Here is a 25,832-nt window from a genome sequence, read left to right on the forward strand (position 1 = left end):
AAATGGGTTTAGAATGGCAGTTTTTGTAAGATGAGACACGTGTGAGATAGATACCCAACTTAGGTTATAAATAGGTTGTACCTTTGGGAAAGAGCAAGTAGCAGTGGAGTAGTATTTAAATATGTAAGAGTGAATGTTGCATGTCTATTTAGATTTTTGTAGTGCGTGAATTGCTGTTCTAGGGTTTTACTTGAATGACGAGTTCATAAGTACTTCTGCCATAATGAACTGAAATTGCCTGCAGCGATAAAGAATTCAAAATGGATGGGTGATGCATATTTTCCCCTTTGTGTATCATTTGTAAGTTACTGTGGTTTTCTCTATTTGTTGACATGTACTAGGTTTGGATCTGTGGAATGAGTTTGAAAATAATGAATTGTACAATAATGATTTCACCTGTTAGTACATTTGCAATGTATTTGCCCGGAATGCACAACACGTACATGTTCATTTTTTTTCTTGTGTTGATTGGTAAAGCAAATGTTAAAATGCACATGAATGATGTGAAATGTCTGTATTTGATTCTGTGATGAGAGAGAAAGTGTGAGAAAGAGACCGATTATTAAGTTAGAATGTGTTTGTTTAGGGTCTGTATTAGAACACCGAACGTTAGTGTTCTAATATCGACACGTTTTCAGCAAACGCTGAAAATATCGAATTAACAGAAAACCAAATTTTTTCCTAGGGAAAGAATTTGGTTTTCCGTTTCTCTTGCTTCGTTATTTTCAGCGCTGTGGTGGAAAGTTACTGGTCGGGTTCAGGTAAGTGTGCAATTGTGTGGACATGAGGGTTAGGGCGGATTAGGTGAGTTAGGGCGCGGGTCAGGTAAGTGTGGGATTGTGTGGACGTGAGTGTTAGGGCGGGATAGGTGAGTTACGGTTAGGGTGCAGGTGAGTTGACTGTGCGATAGTGATGGACCTTAGGGTTAGGATTAAGGTAAGTGGATAGTTAGTGGTGTATGTATAGTTTAGTGTAGGGTTAGGTGTAAGAGTTTAGGTGTATGTGTGTGGATTGCTGTTTGTTTGGTGTGTTTGTGTTGTGTGTATGTATTTTGGAACAGCAATTTTTTTCCCTAGGAAAAAATTCGCTGTTCTGTATGTTTGATGTTTTAAATTTTCGATTACTAGGGTTCAATATTAGAACACTCGAAATTCTGAAAGTTTGGTGTTCTAATATAGACCCGTTTATTTATATTGCAGTAATATGTAAAGTGCATATTTTCTGTAAAACGTATATACAGTAACTTGTATACTCTTAATATGTGTGTGTGTCTGTATGTGTATGGATTACATGTATTTTTTTCTTTTTGAGCTATGTATGTCACTGTAATGTGAGTTTCTGGTATTATGCCTGTGTTGATGATGTATGCATGTCATGTACCCCATAGTAGCTGTTTCTGTGTAGGACTAACAGTCACAGGCCTTGTGATTTGAGGCACAGCGAGTCCATGAAGTTGTAATACCTTTATGAAATCAAATCAAGTTTCACTTTTTTGGCCTTTGGCTCTCTACTGCATTTGGCCTTATGGTATCTACTGATGTTGCATATGAAGTAACTGCAAGTTTTAGACAGCTGGAGATACAAGCTGGAAAACCTTTGCATCAGGCAATTTATACTGCAGCTGTGAAGAAATTAGAGATGCTTATTTTTACATTGATTGTGTCCATGTTGGTAGGTGCTGTCATGTGGTTGTGTCTGGTGTTTTGTCATGTATGACTTTTGGGTATGTCTACATCCAAGCAGAGGAGTTGGATTGCACCCAGAAATATGGCATTAGTGTTTTAAGTATGGCAGGGATAAAGGGTTTGACTCAGAAAGAAAATAAAAAGCTAACTTGGATAGTTAACTTAGGTCCACCCAAGGACGAATCTTGCCAACTCAGCATTTTAGCCTGAGGTTTGAACAACGCTAGTGAATTTGTAAATCTGTGGAGAATACATGCTGAAAGGTGTAAATGTAATCAATAAACCAGTATGAGGCAGAACTAAACATAACTGGTAGAATGAAGGTGAAGCTGTATGAAATTCGAACAAGAGTTAGCAATTGTTCTCATGCCCACCCATGGCCTCTCCTAAGGGGTCATCAACATGCCCACCCATGGCCTCTCCTAAGGTGTCATCTCCAGAGTAGGAGAGAGGCAGCTCTAATTTGAGCACTCTGGTTCCAGAACTAGTGCTGCTATATCTAGAGGAAAGACCATCTATAACTAGTCAATACTTTAAAGACCAGCTATAACTAGTAGTACTTTAAAGCAGCCACACAGGCTGTGGCTGTTTTTCCATCACTGAGGTGAGACTTCATTTACCAAGATCCAATTTCCATTGTCAGGGTCTAGCTCATTTCAATGCATCCTCCTTCAGTTTACGACTTCACTGCTATTGGGTCTCTGACCCTCAACCCCTAACTTGTGGGTAGTGAGTCCAGACAGCAGCTCAAAATAACTTTGGGCTGTGTCTGACTGGGTTACCTTGGGACATCCAGTTACTAGGTATTCATCAGTGAGCCCCACCCCGACCCCCGACTCCAGGGATAATTTTCTATTATTCCTTTTTTGGATTATGTTTTCTTATTCTTTAAAGGAACCATCATCGGAGTCATTTTGTTAGTTGTTTCTTTCTGTCTCCTTCTTTAAATCATTTTGCCAAGGGTAATCCTACTAGTAGCACAGAGCTCTAGGTATCCTAGCTACAAGAACATCCTACAAAAAAAAAAAAAAGGACATCCTACAAAAGGGCCTCACTGAGACAGATGCCTGGTGTCAAAGCCATGGCCTGAAGCTCAGTGCCAAAAAGTGCATTGTCATCCCCTTTGGTAAAAACTCTGTACACATGATCTACCACATAGGTGGTAGTCTACTTAACACCGAAAGAGTGATGAGACCTTGGGACACAGGTGGACAGTAGTTTCTCCTTTGATAATCACATCGCCACAGTGGTCAGGAAATCCTTCTACGTGGCACACCTCATCACAAAAGGTTTGTTATCCAGGAAAAAAGAGGTCATTGTTCCCCTCTACTCATCACTCATTAGACCCAATATAGAGTACAACGCCCCTTTTGGTATGTACCTCACAAGACCTCTACAACAACTGGAAAGGCCACAGAAATAACTCACAAAGAGGATTACTGGCCTCAAACAGATGCCCTACGCAGACGTTTCAAAAAGTTCCAGCTTTACTCCGTCGCATATCGCCTACTCAGAGGCGATCTCTGCCTAACATACAAAGCTATGTCAAACCCAGAGCTGTTGGACATGCTCCACTTAAAGAAATCCCAATCCCTGTGAGCTACATGCTGTAGGGACCTAAACCTTGTCACCACAATAAACAGAACATGCTGGAGGGATAGATTCCTGTCCCAGAGACTTCCCATACTCTGGAACAGACTACCTATCTATGTCAAACAGAGCTCCTCATTAGCACTCCTCAAGAAAAATCTTGATGATTGGATGGGAGATAGGAAATTCACCTCGGGGATCATTTTGTGGCTCTGCTCGACAGGGGCACAGGAAAATAATTTTCTTGGGTGGCGAAAGCCAGGGTACCTTTTTGGCTAGGCTTATATAGGCCCTAGGGCCAATAGCCTAGTACCTACCTATGAACCTAAGAATTACAGGGACACAGAGACCCCCTCATTATGATAAGGTCAGGCTCCAAGGAGAGTGTTCACTCACATTTTTTGTAGCGGATATGTATTCTGCATTTAGTAGTGGCATGTGTACTGTGTATATGTTCGACTGTCAGAGAAGATGTTCAAAGTTTCATTATTACAGAAGCTTGTATAAGGTAGCAGACTTGAGTCATTTGTCATTTGTGACAATGAAATGTGTTATTTGTGTTTAAAATAGTGATTACTGTATCTCAGAAATGTCCCTTTTCTTGGAGAATCAGTGATCTCACCATTACTATATTTAAATAGCTGGAGTATGAGTGGTACAACCTCACACATTGGGACATGCTCCCTGCCAAAGTGCTTTGTAAGTGATACAGAGAGTTTTGGTAGTCACTGTTTCACTTTATATTTGACACTTAGTGATCACACTTGTGAGTGTCCTATCAGAGATGGATCGAACTTCCTTCCTGAAGCCTGTTGTTGGCTTATTCTGATTTTTGATAATAAAAATCCCGAAAAGATGTGCACCTTTATTGTATGCTGTCATATTGTATTATATCATATATGTAAAGTTTTACGTAGCAAAATTTTACTAAACAGAAGTAAATGCAGGGAGCAGTTAAAATATTGCTTTCACCACTGCTGCTCCAGTTTTTAGGTCATTTATTGTTAGTTTACTTCTTTTGTAGCTTGCAGTAGACTGTAGCTTGATGTAAGTGGGTTTTCCAGTGCATTATAAGTGCTTTTTTTTTACTGTGTCACTGGGTTGATGTGTAACAAATAGAGATCCCCATTCAAAAAATGCTAGTCTTGGCCACAAGTAGCGTGATTCACAAAATGACTACCATTTAAGCATAAGCTTCTTGTGACTGAGAGCATGCCATATATTCTGTATACTTCCATGCAGTTCAGTGTCTGATTCACCAAAATGTTTATGCATTGCTGAGCTGTGGACCAGTGCAGCCCTGCATTTCAGCACTGCACACTGTAATGCCTGGTTTACCAAATAACTTTTATACACATAGCACACTGCAGAGTAATGCGCTGTGTCACTGCCAACTGCAGTTGCATAAATCAGAATGTGTCTTATTTTTATTAAATTATAATATAAAAACCCACCCATTGGTGGGGCAGCTTAGTGCGAGTTTCCCCTACTCGTGTAATGGTAGTGTCAGGTAGACAGGGCGGTGAGTTGCTGAGCTATTTTGTAGATTAGCATAGAACACCTAACTACTCAAGAGGGCTGCATTTATGTTTGGAACTACATCTGTACTGTTACTTAGAGAGTAACAATTTGGCATAACCTTCATTGGGCGGTTGTGATTAGCTTCGAAATCCAGCCACCTGGCTTTTTTGTAAGACTTCAGTTTGTACACCAGCAAATGCTATGGATTGTCACCTCTTCCACTGAAGTGGTAGGATTGGTTATAAACCAGTAACACAGAAATGGGTTTCGTGTCTCAGTAGATCATAACTGCATAGTGTGTAGATGACAGTAACACGTATGCTTTGCTGCTCACCGTACACAATGAAACCTACATAGTGTATCAGCGAGGCTAAAGCACCTGCTTATTAATCTCATTTAAAAAGAAAAATAATGCTTTCAGCTGCTACAGTAATAACAGAGACTATAATTAATTGTCTCCTGTGCCGCTTACTGTTTTAATTTTGTGATTATTTCTCCAAGACGGTGCATAAGGAATGCAGAATCTTTTTCTGCAAGTCATCTGCAAGTGCTTTACCATCTGCAGCCCTCTTCAGATAAGCATTATTGCAAGACATTTTTGTGACATGTAATTCTTCAGAAGTTATAATAATGGTTCATTGCAATAAGCTTGTGAGTTTAGTACGCTTGGATTTCAGTTCTTTACACTTGCTGCGTTGTATTTGGTTATGCTAAAATGACTATTTTTCTGTTTTCAAGTCTCGTAAACTGTATAACTAAATGAAAAGATTTAACAGATGTGGCAGATCCCAACATAGTTTTCTCAGCAAAGTATAATGCTGACAGTTTTTAGTTGCCTGTTTTAAAATCCATTCACGTAGGTAGCCAAAGGTTGTTACTGGAATGGCTGTCATATTCCATCTGTCGCAGCAGCAGTAGTATATGAATATAATCACTGATCGTATGCCTTCTGGCAAGCTTTCTGCAGCTCTTTCAGCTGCCAGAGTTTGACACAGAGTTGTATTTAATCTCCAGATGTACCTTTACTCAGCAGAGATTGTCATGTTCCTCAGTATATAAAAACTGTCTACAACATCTGTTAATGAAACTGTGGAAAGATGTGCTTTTTCTCATACATTCCTGAATATTTTCGTCTTCAAAATAAGTAGCCGTGCATTCTATCCATTTGCTCAAAATTTAGAACAACAGCACTTTGCATTTTAATTCCACAAAGTTGAGAGGTGTGGATTCTTTTCATACTTTATCCTCTTTGTTCTGGGTTCAGGCCTCATGCTGTTAAAGCCCTTCCTTTTGTTTTGCCTTTAGTGAGCTTCATTATCTTAATAAAAATACTATTTACAGCTACCATTCCAGCATGTCTGTTGCTGGTATGCATTGTTAAGCAGTAGTGACTTGACCAGCAAACAGCACGGTGCTTATATGAAGGAACTGATTTTTCTAAAGTATTTCTTTGTATTCTTCATACCCTTGTCTCAACAGAGACTTCAGTTTGCTGCCTGTATTTCAGAGAGGTTAGATATGTTAACGCTATGCTTCCTGCACAGGTCCTACCTTGCCTCTCACCATTGCTTTCTTTCCATGCATACTTTCTGTTGTATGTTTCTTGTAATGATTAAATATAAGATGTATGTTGAGATGTGTAATGGATGGGAAGAGATTTCTGCAGATCATAGTGGTGCCATTTAGGTATAAAAGACTTTTCCTTAATTGGTTTGTTTAATGGGATTATTATTATTATTATTACTGTTGTTGTTCCTGTTTGTTGACTGGGTAAGCCCAGTGGACACAACTATCCCTTTTCAGAGTGACCTGTAAACACTGGTCAAGTGTCTGGCTCAGAGTTGCACATTGCGAAAATGAAGGTAGGAGGAATCAAATCCTGTACCCTTGGCACAGAAAGCAATTGATTAAGAGTTCAGAACTTTAGTCAGAGCTCCGCATTAACTGCACTGTCCTGTTGTAGTCAGAATTATCTGGTTAATCAAAGAACTCAGTGGCTGAAGTAGTTTCAGTTTGATTGCATTATTATGACTGCACGTTTTAAAAGCTTAAATGGAATTTTTATACAGGTATTCTAAATAGAAATGATTAACCCCCAGGGATTAGTAACTATTCTTATCAGTAGTACTGGTAAATTAATAGTAATATTCTAACAGAACACTGCATCCCTTTCAGGTTAAAGAAAATATTTTGCAGACAGGTAACCAGATTCATGAACCTAATACATGCTTACATAAATTAACTCTGAGCACTGTGTTTAGTTTAATACCATTCACTCAATCTACAAGATAGAGCACTCGTTGGCACCGGATATAGGAAAAAAACACAACCGGACTTAATTGCAGGAACATTTATTAACTCTTAATGAAATCACTTAGTTTTCATCCTTCAGCAGCAGGACTTCATCAGATACTAGTTTTATTGAAACTGCAGTTTTAAAGGCCCTATTCCCATTACCAGAGTAATTAAATAATCAAACAATTAACAGTTAATAAAGTTTTGTGATTAGGCCCAGTTGTGATTTTTTTCCCACATCTGGTGCCCCTGAGTGTCCTGTCTTGTGGATTGTGTGGTTGCTGCTTGGTTCAGTCTTTGGGCGTTAGTTCCTCCCTTTTTTGCGTATGCTACCATTGACTGCCATGTTTCATAGACATGGGTCATAGTAATGAGCAGCAGCACACAGGAGACCATCAGCTTTTTTGAATGGCACAGAAGTAATGTACTGTGCGTACGAATGCTGTAGACAGGGGAAATCAGTATGTGACACGACAGGGCTATACAGCAGAATAGGAAGCAGCTACTACTAAATAGCTTCTCCCTTCTCCCTTGGGCCCTGCCATCACATCACACAATGATTCATAAAAAATAAATGTCATTCATAAGAGATGATGATGGAGCTAGGGTAATTGCCATAATGGGATAATGATGGTGTCTGGTGCTGTGGAAGCTCCCATTGGCAGGAGCTGAGCATCCTCACTGTGCATGGGAGGCAAGGGAAAGGTGTGGTTCTCATAGCACCATTGCTTGCAGCACAGGGAACTCTGTTGCTGGTAATTTTTTTTTTTTTTTTACTATGGAGAGGAGTTTTTTCCAGATTTGTATGCTGAACAACATCAGAAGGGAAGGAGGATTCACTGGTTTTCACCAGCCTGTGTGCAGTTAATGCAGTGTCTCTGAATTACATATGCTCACGGGGGGTTGTTTGCATGTGGACTCCATGTATGGGGTGTTCATAGGTTCATACTAGGCTATCTGCCCTAGGGCATTTATAAGCCTAGCTAGAATGTGTTTGGCTTCCGCCACCCATTTTAAATTTATTTTGCTATGCCCTTTTTCGAGGTTAGTATACTGTGCCTCTGTCTAACAGTGACACAGAAGTGATACCCGGGGTAAACCTACGATCTCCCATCCACTCATCAAGATTCCTCTTGAAGAGAGTCAATGAGGGACTCTGCCTAACCTGGACTGGGATTTTATTCCAGAGTGAAGGGAGCCTCTGGGTTATGAATCTGTCCCTCCATCATGTCCTATTTATTTCAGTGCTGAGGTTCAAGTCTCTTGAGCACGTAGCTCGATGGGATTTGGATTTTCTGAGGTGCAGCATGTCCATTAATTCCGGGTTGGACATGGCTTTATACGTCGGGCACAGATCGCCTCTGAACAGGCGGTATGCCACTGAGTAGAGCTGGAGTTTCTTTAACCGGGCAGCATATGGCATCTGTTTGAGCCCTTTGATCCTCTTGGTGAGGTACTTTTGGGGTCTTTCCAGTTGCTGCAGGTGTCTGGTAAGGTACATCCCAAAAGGGGCATTGTACTCAATTATGGGCCTGATGAGGGATGAGTAAAGAGGCACGATGACCTCCCCTGATCTAGATGTGAATCCCTTCATGATTAGGTGGGCTATATAAAATGTTTTTCTAACCACTTTGGCCACGTGGTTGTCAAATGAGAGATTGCTATCAACTTGGGTCCCCAGGTCCCTAATTACTTCTTCTGTACTTAATGGATTACCACCTATGTGGTAATTTGTGGGCACTTTGTTTTTGCCAAAGGGGATGACTATACACTTTTTGGCATTTAGCTTGAGGCCATGGCTCTGGCACCAGTTGTCTGTTTCTATGAGGCCCTTTTGGAGGATGCTTGTGTCGGCTGGAGAGTCGATTATGGCACCCAGTTTGCAGTCATCTGCGAACTTGGTCAGCCACAGTCCTTCCGTGTTGGCCTGTACCTCTGAGAAATATATACCGAACAAGAGAGGTCCCAGGACCACTTGTAACTGGTTTGGAGTCTGACATGGCTCCAGCAATTCTAACCATGTGGGTTCTGTCCTTGAGCCAGTTTGCAATCCATCTAGTGACATAGGGGTTTATATTTAAGCTGGTGAGCTTACCTATAATGCCCCAGTGGGGTATTGTATCGAAGGCTTTTGCGAGGTCCAGGTAGGCTGTGTGGACCACCTTCCCCTCGTCAATCGCCTTGGTGACTGTTTCAAAGAAATCAACCAGGTTTAAGAGGCAGGATCTGCCCCTACCAAAGCCGAACTGGGTAGGATCCAGTGTCTGTAGGTCCCCAATATCTTTATTTATGAGGTCCATGATGATCCTTTCCATAGCTTTGCAGACCAAGCGAGTCAGGCTTATAGTTTCCAGGATCCGTTGAGGCACCACCTTTATGGAGAGGGACCACTGTTGCTGTAAGCCACTCTTTGGGCACATATCCTGTAGTAAGGCTGAGATTGAACAGTAGTTTTATGTATGGGTTTAGCTCTTCTTGGAGTTCATGTAGGACGCAGCCCGGGACACCGTCTGGTCCCATTGATGCTGTGTTTTTTGCTTTGGAGAGAGCGGCTCTTACCTGAGCATCTGAGATGTCAGGGGGGCAGCACTCTGCTGGGATAGATATTTGCCCTTTTGGTGGGAAGGGGGGGGAGAAGTTTGCGCTGAACCTGTCAGCTAGGATGTTGGCAATGTCAGTGGGTTCAGTGTATTTTTTGTCATTTTGGACTAATTCTGAGCATATCTGGGAATTACCACCCAGGTTCCTAACATAACTAAAGAAAGCCTTGTAATTATCCTTAGTGTCCTGTGCAATTTTTCTCTCGAAGCTGGCCATAGACAATTTTATGAGTGCCCGTAGTTTTTTGCTAATACTGATCAGTGATGCCTTCCCTTTTCGGGATTTTGCTCTATCATTTAGTAGCTTCCTCCTTCTATTGTATAGTTTGTTTATTCCTGCAACACAGTTAAAATCAATTTAAATACTGTATTTTTTTGAAAAAAAAATGCAGATAAAGGTACTTAAATTCTCTTATACGTCCAGTTGAATACAGCAAGTTCTTAGCCGACCAAAGCTGAGGTTTTTAAGCAGAAAATATTTCACACTGTACCACTTAAATAGGCAAGGACAGGAAATCAAAGAATGTGGCTACCCCCACACCTAAAATTACTAGCAAATAACAAAATTCAGCAAACATTGACTAACTTCCAGTTCAGTTAATATTCCTGCAACACAGTTAAAATAAATTTAAATACTGTATTTTTTTGGGGAAAAAAGTGCAGATAAAGGTACTTAAATTCTCTTATACGTCCAGTTGAATACAACAAGTTCTTAGCCGGCAAAGCTGAGGTTTTTAAGCAGAAAATATTTCACACTGTACCACTTAAATAGGCAAGGGCAGGAAATCAAAGAATGTGGCTACCCCAACACATGTAATTACTAGCAAATAACAAAATTCAGCAAACACTGACTAACTTCCAGTTCAGTTAATATTCCTGCAACACAGTTAAAATCAATTTAAATACTGTATTTTTTTTTAAAAAAAAGTGCAGATAAAGGTACTTAAATTCTCTTATATGTCCAGTTGAATACAGCAAGTTCTTAGCCGGCCAAAGCTGAGGTTTTTAAGCGTATGGGTAATGGTTAATATAGTAGGGCTTTAGCATGCTTTTCCACAGAATACTAGCGTGTTCCATGGTGTACGATGTTTGAGTATCATACTTTGTCTTTAACATTTTATTTTCTACAGACATTTGAATGCCAGGCGTGCATCAATGGGTTGTGGTTTTGCAGGCCTCTTGTTGTGGGTCACTAGATGTTTTACACTTTAATAAGGCATTGTCCTAATATAGCGGAATGCCCACAGCTCTGGTTAACTATAGCTTTAACAGTTCAGGGATGTGACGTAAAGATTTTTCCTCATTTAACTAGCTGTTGTATAAAGTGTCATGTAAGCTGTTAAAGTTCCTTGTGCATTTGTCTTCTTAAGGGTAATCTAGATACTTCCATGTACACTCAGAATAAACCAGAAGACTGACATCTCAGTTTTAGTTGGTTACCCACATGATTTTGTAGCTTTTTTCTGTCATGTCTTTAGTAATTTGTTGGTAGTTGTGATTGGGGGCAAACATTTATATATTTTTGCATTAAATGATTGAATAAGATTCTCCCTAAGCCACTTTTAACTTAGCTCTCCTCTGTTACCACACCATCCTTAATGCTTGCTTTTAGTCCTCAACTAATCCTACAGCTACCACTTTAGACACCGGAGAGAGAACAAGGGTCTTGAAGAAAGAAAGAAAGATAATGCGAAGCAAGGAAGACCTGTACACTTAGTATAAATGGAACTGACAAGAAATGAGCGTGACTGAACATTAGTAAAATGTTTAGGTTTTGTTATTTAACTTTTAGAATTATTTTGTGTATGTATGTGTGTGCGTATCTGTATATTTATATACGTATATAGATATGCATACTTGTATGTATACATACACTTGTTTATAACTATATCTCGATATGGGTCTATTGTTTATGACCGAACTGCTCTAATGTAGAATGTAAAACACTGACAAAATAAGTTCAATCAAACACATACCTCTCACCCTCTTAGTGCAAGAAATCTGGACAAAGCCGGGGGGGGGGCAAAGGCGCCAAATAGGGCAATTTTTAAATATTGCTCTTACAAACCTAGAAAGTTGATAGAGTAACAGATTTTGCATTAGCATGAATTTTCTGAAGGGTATGAATTCTGAAACTCAAATGACTGCCATCATTTTCTGACCTCAGTCTTTAATAATTTGCCACTGATTTGCCAGAAAACCACAATTTTATCATAAATGGGAGAAATATGAGGTAAAAATCTGGACATCCTGTGAAAATCTGTACAGTTGAGAAGTATGAATACACAATAGTGAAGACAAACAAAACCGAAAACAATATCGACAGAGGAAGATTATTTCCTCTTCTGATTTTAAAACAGCAGGCGCCAAATAGGGCAATTTTTAAATATTGCTCTTACAAACCTAGAAAGTTGATAGAGTAACAGATTTTGCATTAGCATGAATTTTCTGAAGGGTATGAATTCTGAAACTCAAATGACTGCCATCATTTTCTGACCTCAGTCTTTAATAATTTGCCACTGATTTGCCAGAAAACCACAATTTTATCATAAATGGGAAAATATGAGGTAAAAATCTGGACATCCTGTGAAAATCTGTACAGTTGAGAAGTATGAATACACAATAGTGAAGACAAACAAAACCGAAAACAATATCGACAGAGGAAGATTATTTCCTCTTCTGATTTTAAAACAGCATTAGGGTTAGTGTTAGCACCCATTACTAAAGAGGGCAGGACAGCTCCCCCCCCCCACTGCCTTAGTAATTAGTGCTAACCCTAATTCTAACAACTGCTCCTTCCCCAGACCCTAACCCTACAGCTTAATATCATCGAAACCTTCACATAACACTGCCACTACATAAGACCAACTCAGATACACAAACATTTACAAACACACACAAACAACAGTTATCTATCCCATAACCTAACCCTTACCCTAAAATACACAAACTTGCATACAAACACACAGCATCCATCCCTAACTAACATATACACACACACACACACACACACCCAACCCCATTTACCTGTATCAACATTCCATACCATCAACATATCCACCTTTCAGCCATTTGTACCATCGACATTAAACCATACCCCTACATTTGTCAAACAAACATACATTTTGTAAAACGCAGGGGCACCCTTTACATACATACATACATATATATATATATATATATATATATATATATATATATATATATATATATATATGTGTGTGTGTGTGTGTGTGTGTGTGTGAGACAGCGAGAGTTTTTTTATCAATCTGGTTTCCATTTGATTTAGTAGATCATGGCTAAAATCAACCTGCGTATGGTTTGATCAACCCTGAATTTGGTAAACAGTTATTCAATTAATGATGATCTCAGGGACAGGGAATATTCCTCATAGTGAATATATATTTATTAGTAAGGGGGGGGGGGGGTAGAGGTGAGCTTGCTCCCAACATTGCATGTTCTGTTTAGTAACCTTGGAGCATGCACAGAAATGTGTTGACTTTGTGTAATTTCAGCAATACTGTGTCAACTTAACAGCGAATCGACCTTGCCCATTATATTATCTATCTATCTATCTATATATATATATATATATATATATATATATATATATATATATTTATGGATCTACTTTGTTCGAAAATATGTTACATCGAATAAACAAAGTAGATGCCCACTTCAGAGAAAGCACATTTCAACGAAAGTGCACTTTCGCTGAAACCTAGTCTCCGGTTGTCTGACTAAAAAAAAACACAAAAAAAATGTTTTGCTGGGGGGCATGCCCCCTGCACCCCCTACTTAAATATACCAAATCTGAGATCACACTACAGTGAGGAAAATGGAATATTCTCATTCCGCGCTGTATTGTGATCTCCATACTTCATTTTTGAAGTTTTGGTACTTCAAACAACTGGTCTCATATATATATATATATATATATATATATATCTATATATATATATATATATATATCTACACACACACACACATATATATATATGTGTGTGTGTGTGTGTGTATATATATGTATAGATGTGTGTGTGTGTGTGTGTGTGTGTGTGTATATAAATATATATATATATATATGTATACTAAAGGCATGATTTAGTTTATAAATGCAACCTTCACATGGTTTGTGAAAATCAGAGATCAGGAGTAAGTGTGGTTTATAGCTAGCCTAGTGCTATAGCATGTAGCATAGAGGGATAGAGCCTTTACTGTAGCCCAAGCCATCAGAGTTTGATTTGCAGCTCTGCTGTTTGGCGCACTGCCGGGGAGGATGTATATGCCTGTCCTGGGTGAGGGAGGTGTGTATGCATGGGTACACAAAGTAGATGGCCTTTCTGTTAGAAGGTGGGTAGTGTTTTCTGTAGGGTGGGTGGGGCGGTTTGCCAACGTAGGTTCTTCAGGAAGTGAGGAGGGGGCAGCACTGTGGATTGGTTGCACATCTCCCTCATGGTGTTATGTGCACATGCAGCAGAGACAGTTAGAGCTAGTCAGTCATAAGCCAGTTGAAAGAAATGTGCCTTTAGTCCCTGCTTGAAGTAAACCATAAAAGTCCCATAACCAGCTAGGAAGCAGGTGGCACAGGACAGGGCCCTTGATGACTAAAACCCCAGTAACCAGAGGACTTCAAGTTGTACTATGCGGCAGATAAAAAAAACTTGTGTACCAGTGAGCAGAGTTCAGTAAGGCCTGTACTAGGATATCAGGTCTTGTAGATAGGGTGGGCGCAGGCCATGAAGGGCTAAGTATACCAGAGCAAGGATCGTGTATATAATACACTATTTAATTGGAAAACAATATAGACAAGCAAAATCAGTGTAATATGATGTGATGGTACTTAGAGACCCTGGTCGGTAACCGAGCTGCAGAGTTTTTCACCAGTTGTAGGCTAGCAAGTTCCAGCTTTGACAGACTCCAATACAGGGTGTTGCAGTAGCAAAGATTGGAGGAGTTCAGCATATGTTCCATAGTGGAAATGTCATAAACTGGAATAAGGTGATATTTCGCAGATGGAAGCATGATGACCTACTGCAGGATATTAAGTGCTTATCCATAGGACAGCAGCACTGCACCGATCTTATGGATGTGGGTTGTATCCACAAAGGGAATGGGCACTCAGTGTTCAATGGTGCACTCCTGCCATGATGTACAGCAGATAGCAGATGTTTGATGTGCACATGCCTTTCCCAATCTGTCAGTTGCATGAAGGAGAGTGTAAAGGTTTCTGCCATTGCAGAGGGGGTCTTTGTGCAGATTTCAGGACTGTGCACACTGTAAACTAATGGTAATAGTGTGGCATGCACTAGCAGTATGGAGATCATCTGCAGATGCATGCCTTCCACTACATTCTCATGCAAACTGTCATATATTTATATACATTGCTGTGTATATGCTTCAAGGGCTACGTTAGTGCCATATGACATTACAGACTGACCTGACCTGCATATTGTATTGTGCACATACACAGCATTACACACTTGTGTTGCTGTATTTTTGATCCTGTGGTCCTCTGGTTTGATGTGTCTGAGCAGTATTTACCCCATGGTTTTGAAGAAGGAATTAAACCTGTTTGCTATCTTTTCTTAGATTAGAGCTGGAAACAGATTTTTTTAGTGCCTTTGTATGGAATGCTCACTGGTCGAACATTCAGAACCTTAGACTGTCTTTTTTGCTGCTGCTTGATATTTCTGGGGTTTGGGTGTGGTGATGGGACATGTGTCCCAGGCCAAGGTGTTAAGGAGTATGATTGTGAATATTGAGAATGGACCCCCCCCCCCTCATGTGGACAAGTGAGGGCATTACAGAATGACATGGCACTCCAGGGAGGAGCACCACATCAGAGGAGTGATGTCTTTCTCTGTCTTTTTTTTTCTTGCTCCTCAGCTTAGTGTTGAGGGGCACCTGACTGAGGAGCAGCACCTGGCACCAGATGATCCATCTACGGCTCTGATCTTGCATTCATCGTATGATATTCCCTCTGTCATTTCACTGGCTCTGTCATGTATTTGTCTACCATGTAATTTCCTCTTTCACATAATGTTTTCTAAATAATTTTAAACTTTTTCTTCTCAGATATGTGTGGAGTATTTATACCTTTTTAAGGAGTGAGACTATGGACATGGCTATCCTGGCAGCCATTAGAGGGATTTTTCCTTTAAATCCCATCATTTCCTTTTGTCTGCCTACAAAAACCTAAAGATTGGGGATGCATTGGAGTGTTTTGAGTATGTTTCATCCGTTTCTGTGAGTAATGTGACTTCATCCGCACTCCCTATTGAAGGCAATGCCTCTCTCCCTTACCAGTTATCACTAGAGTGTGTTGGCAGAGTGCTCATCACAGGACCCTCCCACAACACTTCAGCCAATGTGAGTCAAGCAGACTGCACTTCATTGTCCCGTCTGGTTCGTCCAGCGCCAAGATGACTAATCAAGCATGACTCATCTACATTATAGCCTGGGCTTCATTCGACTGTGCTATGGAAATGGTTCAATGTCCCCTTTCTGCAGTGTGATTATGAAAGGGGAGCACTGCTTGAGGTCTTTTTCACACTCTTGCTGTCCTAAAATAATGTTATATAACCATCTTCAGTCTAAAAGCTCATTGTTCATGTCGCTTTTGCCAAGTTCTACTATTTTGTTAGGTACCTGGTCCTTATTTTAGTCCCCCACAACAGTGACTATGGCAGTAGAGACGATTTTTTTTTTTTACTGACTTGTATATGGGAGTTATTTTGGAAACATTGCCCTCAGACGTGTTGTGATTCGTGAACCACATTGTTGACAACTAAAATAGAAAATATGTCCATATCTTCTATGCGTGTTCTTAACATGCTTGTGAACCAGACAGCTTTTCATGTCGGTAAATAAGAATTCTACCCATCCTTCACTCGTGCCATAAACACCCAGTCAGCAATAGAACTACTGGCGCGCGGTCATCTCTGTAGTAACCTCCTGTTAGTCTTACACCCCCACTGACCTTGCACAGCTTCAGCTGAGAGCCATTACTTAGGCTCCGAACAGCTTTGCCTGACCTCATGCCTTCCTTTTTGCTTGTGTAACCCAATGGACAGCTGTGCACAGTATAATGCCCATGTACTGTGTATAGCCTATAATAGTTAATCCCCTTAATGTTATCATCATTTTTTTAATGTCATTAACACAAATTGAGACATCAAGCAGATCAGTAGCCAGTTCTGCTTGTGAGTAAATTTTCATTATACGACGACCCCCATTAATATTCAAAAACATGCACGCTGCTTGGTTAGTGTGCACATTGTAAATCAGAATTATAGTAATGGAAAAAGGTCCAGTCACCCGGACTTTTTCCATTACTATAACCCTTTTTTTACAGCAAGGGAGAACGCAAGATCTCTTTTGCTTCACACTGTCTCGCTATGTTAAACTCCTTTAACATAGCGAGACAGTTTGTAAAAAGCAACGGAGATCTTGCTTTCTCCGTTACTTTTTTCAAAACTGTCTCGCTATGTTAAATGGGTTTAACATAGCGAGACAGCTTTAAAAAAAGCAACAGAGATTCTCCGTTGCTTTTTTTAAAGCTGTCTCGCTATGTTAAACCCATTTAACATAGCGAGACAGTTTTGAAAAAAGCAACTGAGATCTTGCTTTCTCCGTTGCATTTGCCCACAGCTCTGATGTACTGTCGCAGAATACCAGACAGCTGCGGAAGGGCAGCAAGGAGGCATTATACAATGCCATTATTTAAGAAAAGTAATTATTTTTTTTCTTAAATAATGTCATTGTATAATAGCAATAACCCACTTCTGGGTGTGGATAATGCTGGATTTACCCACGGTTGTCTTTGTTTGGCCACTCGGGCTTCGCCCTCTTGACCAAACCACACCAACCATGGGTAAATCCAGCATTACCCACACCCAGGCGTCGGTTATTGCTATAGTAACCTACCAGAAAAAAAGACCAGACACAAAGAGGTACAGCAACCATCACACTTTTTTAAATCACCACTACGCTAGCAAAAGCAACCACTCCCTCCTTCTTAAATATAGAGTCATTCATCGCAGTATTTAATAGAAATGTATTAGTACTACTGGGAAGTGAAGGTGAGGTTACTTTGTAATAAAAATGTGGAAGGAGACAGTAACATCTCAAATAAAAAACTGCAACAACTGAAATAACTTCCACAGTTAAATGTAACTGAAATTAGCTTACAAATAACATCAAATTAGTTTTAGCACTTAAGTTTATTTTGTGTTACTGCTTCTGCTTTCTCATCTTTTATATGACACATTACTGTGTCGTTATCTTCCAGGCAAAAAAAATATTTTATTGCCACATTAATGGAACAGATTCCATCTTGTAAACAAATTAAGTAAATATTCATGTTACTAGAACTACATACGCCCTTCGTGCCAGTTGGACTAGCGAGTTCAGTATGCAGGTAATAGAGTAGCTTCAGATGACGCACTAACTTAACCTCATTGTTGCAGGCAGGTATGTATGTCTTGTGACTGATGTATTAATTAAAAAGAAACAAAACAAAAATGAATGTGCATGTAATTATGTTGATGACATAGCATTGTGAAATTCTGCTGCTCATTGCTTCATACGTTTTAGGCTGTTCTCTATACTACCATAGTATTTCAGCATTTTATTTTTTATTTACATTTGTTTAACTTATTATTTCTGCAGTAATACAAATATTAAGGGGAAATGCTAATACTACATGTTGTGTTTATCTTGTGGGGCTTAACTAGAAAGAAAATTGAGGGAAAACACTTTCAGTTTTTCAAAGACAAAAAGAAAAGAAATATAACCAGTATATGATAGCAGTAATCAGTGGGTTCTGGGTTATACGGTATTTGCACACTTTTGCATTTCTTAGACCACCGGGCTGATGTTGTCATGGTTTACCTTTATCACTTGAGAATAAATATCGCATAACCCAAAGCCAAGCAGAAATTGCTCTTATGTACAGTACAGTCACCATTTGCTTAAATACTTATGGATGCTTGAGGGATATACTTGGCTAAATAACCCTAGGACATTCATGAGGTATGGAATATGAGCTGTATCTGCGTAAAAGGTATGTTTAATTTTTTTTCAAGTAAATACTTTCATTAACTCCAAGAAACTCAAACTGGCACCCAGCAAATAAATTTTAAACCAAGACAAAGTCAGGTACCACAGAAAAGGAACTCAGTACAGCCTTGCACTTCAAAAATTGAGCTGGTTTAATAGTAGTTTAAAAAGCATGAACGCATTTAAAATCACAGCATTTTCATCTTGTTCAGTCAGACTTCATCAGATACATGAAGTGAAGCTTCAGTTAAAAACACACACATATATATATATATATATATATATATATATATATATACATACATATATATATATATATATATACTTCAAAACATTCCACCAATTAAAACCACGACCAGTAAAAATTCAACAAAACAAAAATGCGTTCCCTGCACCAAAGTCTCTCCACAAACACCGAATATATCCCAATAAAACTTGTATGAAGAGACACCAAGGCAGTATCCAAAATACAATAAAACTTTTATTAAAATAAATAAAAGTGCACATGAGCACTTTCAGGCAACAAGCCCTTCCTCAGGTACATTGAAACAGTTAAGACATACATTTTAAATACCATGCCATCCAATCCAATCCTAGTATTTTACCCTCCTTTTCCTTAGGAAAGGTTTTAAAGGAACAGCAGTGTTTAAACCTGGGCTCCTATCAGCCCCTAACTTTATTATCCACCTCGCTTCATTGCATTCTGTTTCATTAACAACATCCCCACCTCTAACAGTTTTATTAACCATTTGTACTACCATAAATTTAAAAGAATGACCTTCTTTTTCACTAATATGTTGTGCTAAAGCATTACGCAGGTTCCGATGTCTAATTTCATACAAATGTCCAAAAATCCTGTTCTTTAACATACAGTTGGTTTTACCAATGTAATAGGAATCGCACATTTGACACACAGCTATATAGACAAGATTCATACTTCTACAGTCTGCATACCCCTTCAGATGATATCGTTGTCCTGTTGTGGGATGTATAAATAAATTGTCCTTATAGCCACATGCTTTACAGTGACAGCAAGGAAAAGTGCCTTGACGTTCTATCCTGACCATCTTGTCAGGACCTAACTTAGGTTCATGACATAACATGTCCTTTAAATTTTTATTCCTCCTAAAAGTAAAGCTTGGTCGTTCTCCAACCATCTCTGCTATTCTGCGATCCGTACGCAGAACTCCCCAGTTCTTCTTAATAATGTCACAAACAACCCCTATGTCATTACCATATGTAAGCATAAATTGTCCTTGTCTGCAATGAACATCCCTTTTCCTATTCATGTCTCCATTACTACCTTTCCTGTTATACCACGGTTTGGCCCCTTGCCTCCGCTCAGACCTTACTGCATCCACTGATGTAACCACCTGTTGTCTACTATATCCCCTACTCAAGAAATTATTAGACAAATCACCTAATTCTTGTTCAAACCGCTCCATTTCAGTACACAATCGGGAAACCTTATTCGACTCACTCTTTACAATATTTTTAAAGGTGTGTCTAGGATGCATGCTGTCGAATGACAGCAAGCTGTTCCTCCAGCAATCCTTCCTGTAAAGCATAGTTTCTATGCGTCCATCCAAACATTTGCGTAGGCATACATCCAAAAATTCTATCTCATGTGATGAATAGCTCAGAGAAAATCTAAAAAACTCTGTGCTACTCTCCAAATAATCCACAAAAAGCCTCAACTCCTCCAGTGTGCCTCCCCATAGAAAGAACACATCATCTACAAAACGGACATAATGTCCCACCAACTCCTTCCATGCATGGTTCTGTTGGAAAAGAACCATGTCCTCCCAAAAAGCTAACACAAGGTTAGTATACGAATTGGCACAGGCCGTGCCCATGGCAACACCCTGTGCCTGTCTATAATGATTGCCTTGGCATAGGAAGATATTATTCTCTAATACCAAGCTCAGTAATTTACATACTCTTTCATTATCAACATCATTCATTTGAACCTTTTCTTTCAATAGTTATTCAATAGCCTATAACCCATATTCATTATGAATAACAGTAAACAAGTTCTTCACATCCAAAGTCACAAATAAAAAATCTTGCCAAACAACTGTGTCCATATACGTAGATAGCAAAATCAGAAAATGAGGCATATCCTTCAAAGTCCTAGAATAAAGTTGAACAATAGGTTTCAAAGCACACTCCACCCATATTGAGATGTGTTCAGTGGCCCAACCTCTTCCCGAGACAATAGGTCTCAGGGGAGGGTTGGACCCATGTTTATGTAACTTAGGTAGCCCCTTGAACTCTGGGGTATTGGGATGCTCTATGTGCAAATATTCATACAAAGAATCCATTATTAGCCCACTTTTTCTCATATTTAAGAGAACAGTCTGGACATTGTAACTTATCTTTTTTACCATAATTGGTGAGATCGGTATAAAGGTAGTATTATCCTGTAATAAAGACGAAAGTTTGTTGCAATAATCCTGTCTACGAAGCATCACAGTCGCACCCCCTTTATCTGCGGGCTTCACCACCACCCTTTCATCTCGACATAATTGCTGCAAAGCCTCACGGTGTACTAAAGATAAATTGTGAAACCTTCGCTTGTTTTTATCATGAATATAACACTCAATATCTTTTTGACATTAATTCACAAAAACAGAAACAATAGGATGCATGTTTGGTAAAAAAATCCCTGGACTTCTTCAATTCTCTGAAACCAGGCTGTTCTTTGCCGCTTAACATATCTTGCAATGTTATGTTCCTAGCAAAACACATAATGTCAACCATTACTTGACTATAATCTCATACAGTGTCAGGAACAAAAGTTAAACCTTTGTTCAACACTTCTAATTGTACATCTGAGCGGAGGCAAGGGGCCAAACTGTGGTACAACAGGAAAGGTAGTAATGGAAACACGAATAGGAAAAGGGATGCTCATTGCAGACAAGGACAATTTATGCTTACATATGGTAATGACATAGGGGGTGTTTGTGACATTATTAAGAACTGGGGAGTTCTGCGTATGGATTGCAGAATAGCAGAGATGGTTGGAGAACGACCAAGCTTTACTTTTAGGAGGAATAAAAATTTAAAGGACATGTTATGTCATGAACCCAAGTTAGGTCCTGACAAGATGGTCAGGATAGAACATCAAGGCACTTTTCCTTGCTGTAGAAGGGGTATGCAGACTGTAGAAGTATGAATCTTGTCTATATAGCTATGTGTCAAATGTGCGATTCCTATTACGTTGGTAAAACCTACTGCATGTTAAAGAACAGGATTTTTGTTCATTTGTATGAAATTAGACATCGGAACCTGCGTAATGCTTTAGCACAACATATTAGTGAAAAAGAAGGTCATTCTTTTAAATTTATGGTAGTACAAATGGTTAATAAAACTGTTAGAGGTGGGGATGTTGTTAATGAAACAGAATGCAATGAAGCGAGGTGGATAATAAAGTTAGGGGCTGATAGGAGCCCAGGTTTAAACACTGCTGTTCCTTTAAAACCTTTCCTAAGGAAAAGGAGGGTAAAATACTAGGATTGGATTGGATGGCATGGTATTTAAAATGTATGTCTTAACTGTTTCAATGTATCTGAGGAAGGGCTTGTTGCCTGAAAGCGCTCATGTGTACTTTTATTTATTTATTTTAATAAAAGTTTTATTGTATTTTGGATACTGCCTTGGTGTCTCTTCATGCAAGTTTTATACCAATAAAAATTCCCAATTTTCCTATTTAATTATAACTAAGGTGCAACTTGCAAAGTGCCTTGTGCATTAAAGAGTTAAAAGTACATAAAATAAATTTCACATTATAAAAGCACAAAGAACATTTAAAAATTACAGTATAAAATAATACATAATGCACGAGACACTTTACAAGTTACACCTTAGTTATAATTAGGAAAATTGGGAATTTTTATTGGTTGTGGTTTTAATTGGTGGAATGTTTTGAAGTATATATGTGTGTTTTTAACTGAAGCTTCATGTATCTGATCAAGTCTGACTGAACAAGACGATAACGCTGTGATTTTAAATGCGTTCATGCTTTTTAAACTACTATTAAACCAGCTCAGTTTTTGAACTGCAAGGCCTGTACTGAGTTCCTTTTCTGTGGTACCTGATTTTGTCTTGGTTTAAATACTTTCATTACTTCATTTATATTTTGCAAGAATGAATATGTCATTTAAAATCATTTTTAAATTTCCAGCAGATATGTAGTCAGCACCAGTGGTATAGAGGGATAAAGTCCAGACTACTGCCCAGCCAGCATGAACTGGATTAGCAGCTGGAGTCCTTGCAAATACTGGCAGGGGAGGATGGACATGTCCATCCTGGGGTGGAACATGGCATGTACTGCCACTATTCCTCAGAATGGGGGCTGTGGTGATGTAGGTGTTCTCATTTGGACGACTACTGGGAGCCTTCACCAAGGAGTCTACAGGACTGTGCACTGACAGTGGGAATGTATTGTGACTTCCCCCTTGGTGAGGCTGCCGACTTGAATACAAATTACTGTCATTGCTGGGTTGCCATCCAGATCACAAATGCTGCTGAAATCATTCCCTGTGATGTCACTCACCTAGTGCATCTGAGAGAACCCCCACTGCTAGATTAAGAATGGTCTTTAATCTAGATAGGGAGGCTTTATGGTTAACAAAATGGGGTTCCAGTGGGCATTTGGAATGTATTACTTTTCATATAGTGTTCTGTAATATTATTTATTAGTACAGACTGGCTGAGTATTGCTGAATTTCGTATAACTTCAGATTGTCTAAATATGATTTTTGCAGATATCACTTATGGGTTATAACTAGTCTTAATTTGATTTCTGTGTTGTGTTTTATCTTTTGGGTTTAATTCGCTCAAACTAGTACATTCTGTTTCTTCTATCTCATTACCACTGGTCTAGTAATTTGTTATACTGTTTGTACTCTGTTTTATATAAGCAACAATTAAATTCAGCAGTTCCTTCAGTGTATATATCCACAATTCCTTTTTAAAAGAAAGTGTGGCCCCTCAAACCTAAGAGGAATGGTATCTCCATCCAAATTATTTTATCTCAGTAGAGTGCTTTTACTTCTGTATTTGTCAGAATGCAAAACCAGTTTCCCTACTAATGGCTGACATTTAGTAGAACCCCAGTCAAAGTGGGTCACTTTCAGTTTCACACCAGATAAAGCAAACAGAAATACAGTTAAGAATATGCATACGATATTCAGGCAACATTAACCTAATATAGAAGTCAGAGCATTAAACTCAAATGAAACTAAAAGACTACATGTAACAAGTTAAAGGTACAAAACAGCCTATGAATAAAATTTGTGCAATAAGTATTTACCAAAAAATTATATGCAGTAACAGAGGGAACGGGGAAGTAGGTTTTTGTCATTTGTGCAATAAGTATTTATCAAGACATTATATGCAGTAACAGAGGGAATGGGGAAGTAGGTTTTTACTGTTAAGGATGGCTGGTTTGCTGTCAGCAATTTTGTTCTTAATTCTTCTGAGTGGAACCTAAATCCAGACTCGTTACACAGGTCTTTGAAGTATTCAGGGGAGATTATCTCATCTTGGGGTGTTTTTAACAAGTAATTTATTAAAGTCACTTTTTTACCTGAATTTGTAGAATCTCTGGACAAGTGGGAGCGACTGACTGTGGCCGATGCCCTGGAACCTGTTCAGTTTGAAGATGGGGAGAAGATAGTCGTGCAGGGTGAACCGGGCGATGACTTTTTCATCATCACAGAGGTACCTAATGAGAACAGAACTGTATATTTGTTACTACATGTGTGTTTATTATTGGATGTAGTTCTAAGATAAGCAACATGTGCGTTGTCACTGACAAGAGTTTATCTGTTTAAGAAGAATTCAGGAATAATCTTCAACACTATATTCTGTGTGTACATTATCTGTGTCTTCTGGGCAGTAGAACATATTTGAGATTAGCGCTGTTGAGTTAAATTTTGTTGTTCAGTGCAAAAGCCAGAATATCACAAACTGCAGAGTTTCATAATTTTCTAAAGTGACTGTATTGCATTTCATTTGACATAGAAGTTCCAGAATCCATATACTGAATCCAGACGGACTAAAAAGTGCACATACATTTAGGCTAAAGACCCAGATTGTGCCTGTACTGAAAACGCAGGAAAACTACTTCAAAAACACAAAAGAATCTGCAGCAGGTTATCAAATGCATAACAGTAATAAACAAAATGTTTTGTTACACATATGAAGGCTGGATGATGCACACACACACACACATACATACGTAATTCTTTTTAGAAGCCTGAATTTTCAGAATTCAGAAAGAGGAAATGCTGAATACAGAGGAATAAAAACTGGAAATCTAGAAATGTAAACCTGCATACATTTACACAGTACTCTTGCATAAATGGGCAACAGTATGAAACTAAACAGGAATAAAGATGATATTTTGCAGGAAGTATCCTTCCCATTTGTATTTGTGATGGAGATAAGAGAATAAGTGGATTCTAAACAATCAAGTGCTCTTTTTTTTTGCCCAGTGGCAGGCAGCCTTGGAATAAGAATAAATAGGTGTTTGGTAGGACAAGCCTCCCACCCCGTGAATTAAATTATCTATTTTGTGAATTTAGGTTTATTTTGTATAGCACAACTTTAACAGATAATGGACAGGCTTATTTAAGAATTTTATGTTTCTTATTTATCTGTGTTCACAGATAAGCTTATGAAGTAATACACGCATCCATATGTGTGTGTGTGTGTGTGTGTGTGTGTGTGTGTGTGTGTATATATATATATATATATATATATATATATATATATGTGTGTGTGTGTTTACATATAAGTGCCATGGGTTAATATAAACTGTACCCTATTTTTTAACTTAACTTACCAGGAACCCTGTTTGCCTCTCACTTTAACAATACTGAAAAAATGGCAGTCAAGACCTTTATAGACAAAATGATATTTATGAAGTCATATAAGGCATGTATTACAAAACAGGATCAACACAAAAGGGAAAGCTTAGTATTTGTTTGGTTAAAATGAATACACTGTGTGAAGTGTGTGATAATCAGTTAATATGCTGACAGAGTTTTGAGTGGAGCTGCTTAGTTTC

The 25,832-nt window shown here is 38.8% G+C and overlaps 1 protein-coding gene across 5 annotated transcripts in view; it reads left to right on the forward strand.

Annotated features, from left to right (window-relative positions):
- The window catches only part of PRKAR1B (protein kinase cAMP-dependent type I regulatory subunit beta), a 2,005,749-nt gene that overhangs the window by 1,572,195 nt on the left and 407,722 nt on the right, over window positions 1-25,832 (forward strand). For all 5 annotated transcript variants that reach the window (XM_044089686.1, XM_044089688.1, XM_044089687.1 and 2 more), the window contains one exon: window positions 24,360-24,481. In XM_044089686.1, the coding sequence (XP_043945621.1) occupies window positions 24,360-24,481 (122 nt within the window). The remainder of the gene's footprint in view (window positions 1-24,359; window positions 24,482-25,832) is intronic.

The sequence above is a fragment of the Protopterus annectens genome, chromosome 12.part0 (genome assembly GCF_019279795.1).
Source record: "Protopterus annectens isolate FY-2018-M chromosome 12.part0, PAN1.0, whole genome shotgun sequence".
Lineage (NCBI taxonomy): Eukaryota > Metazoa > Chordata > Ceratodontiformes > Protopteridae > Protopterus > Protopterus annectens.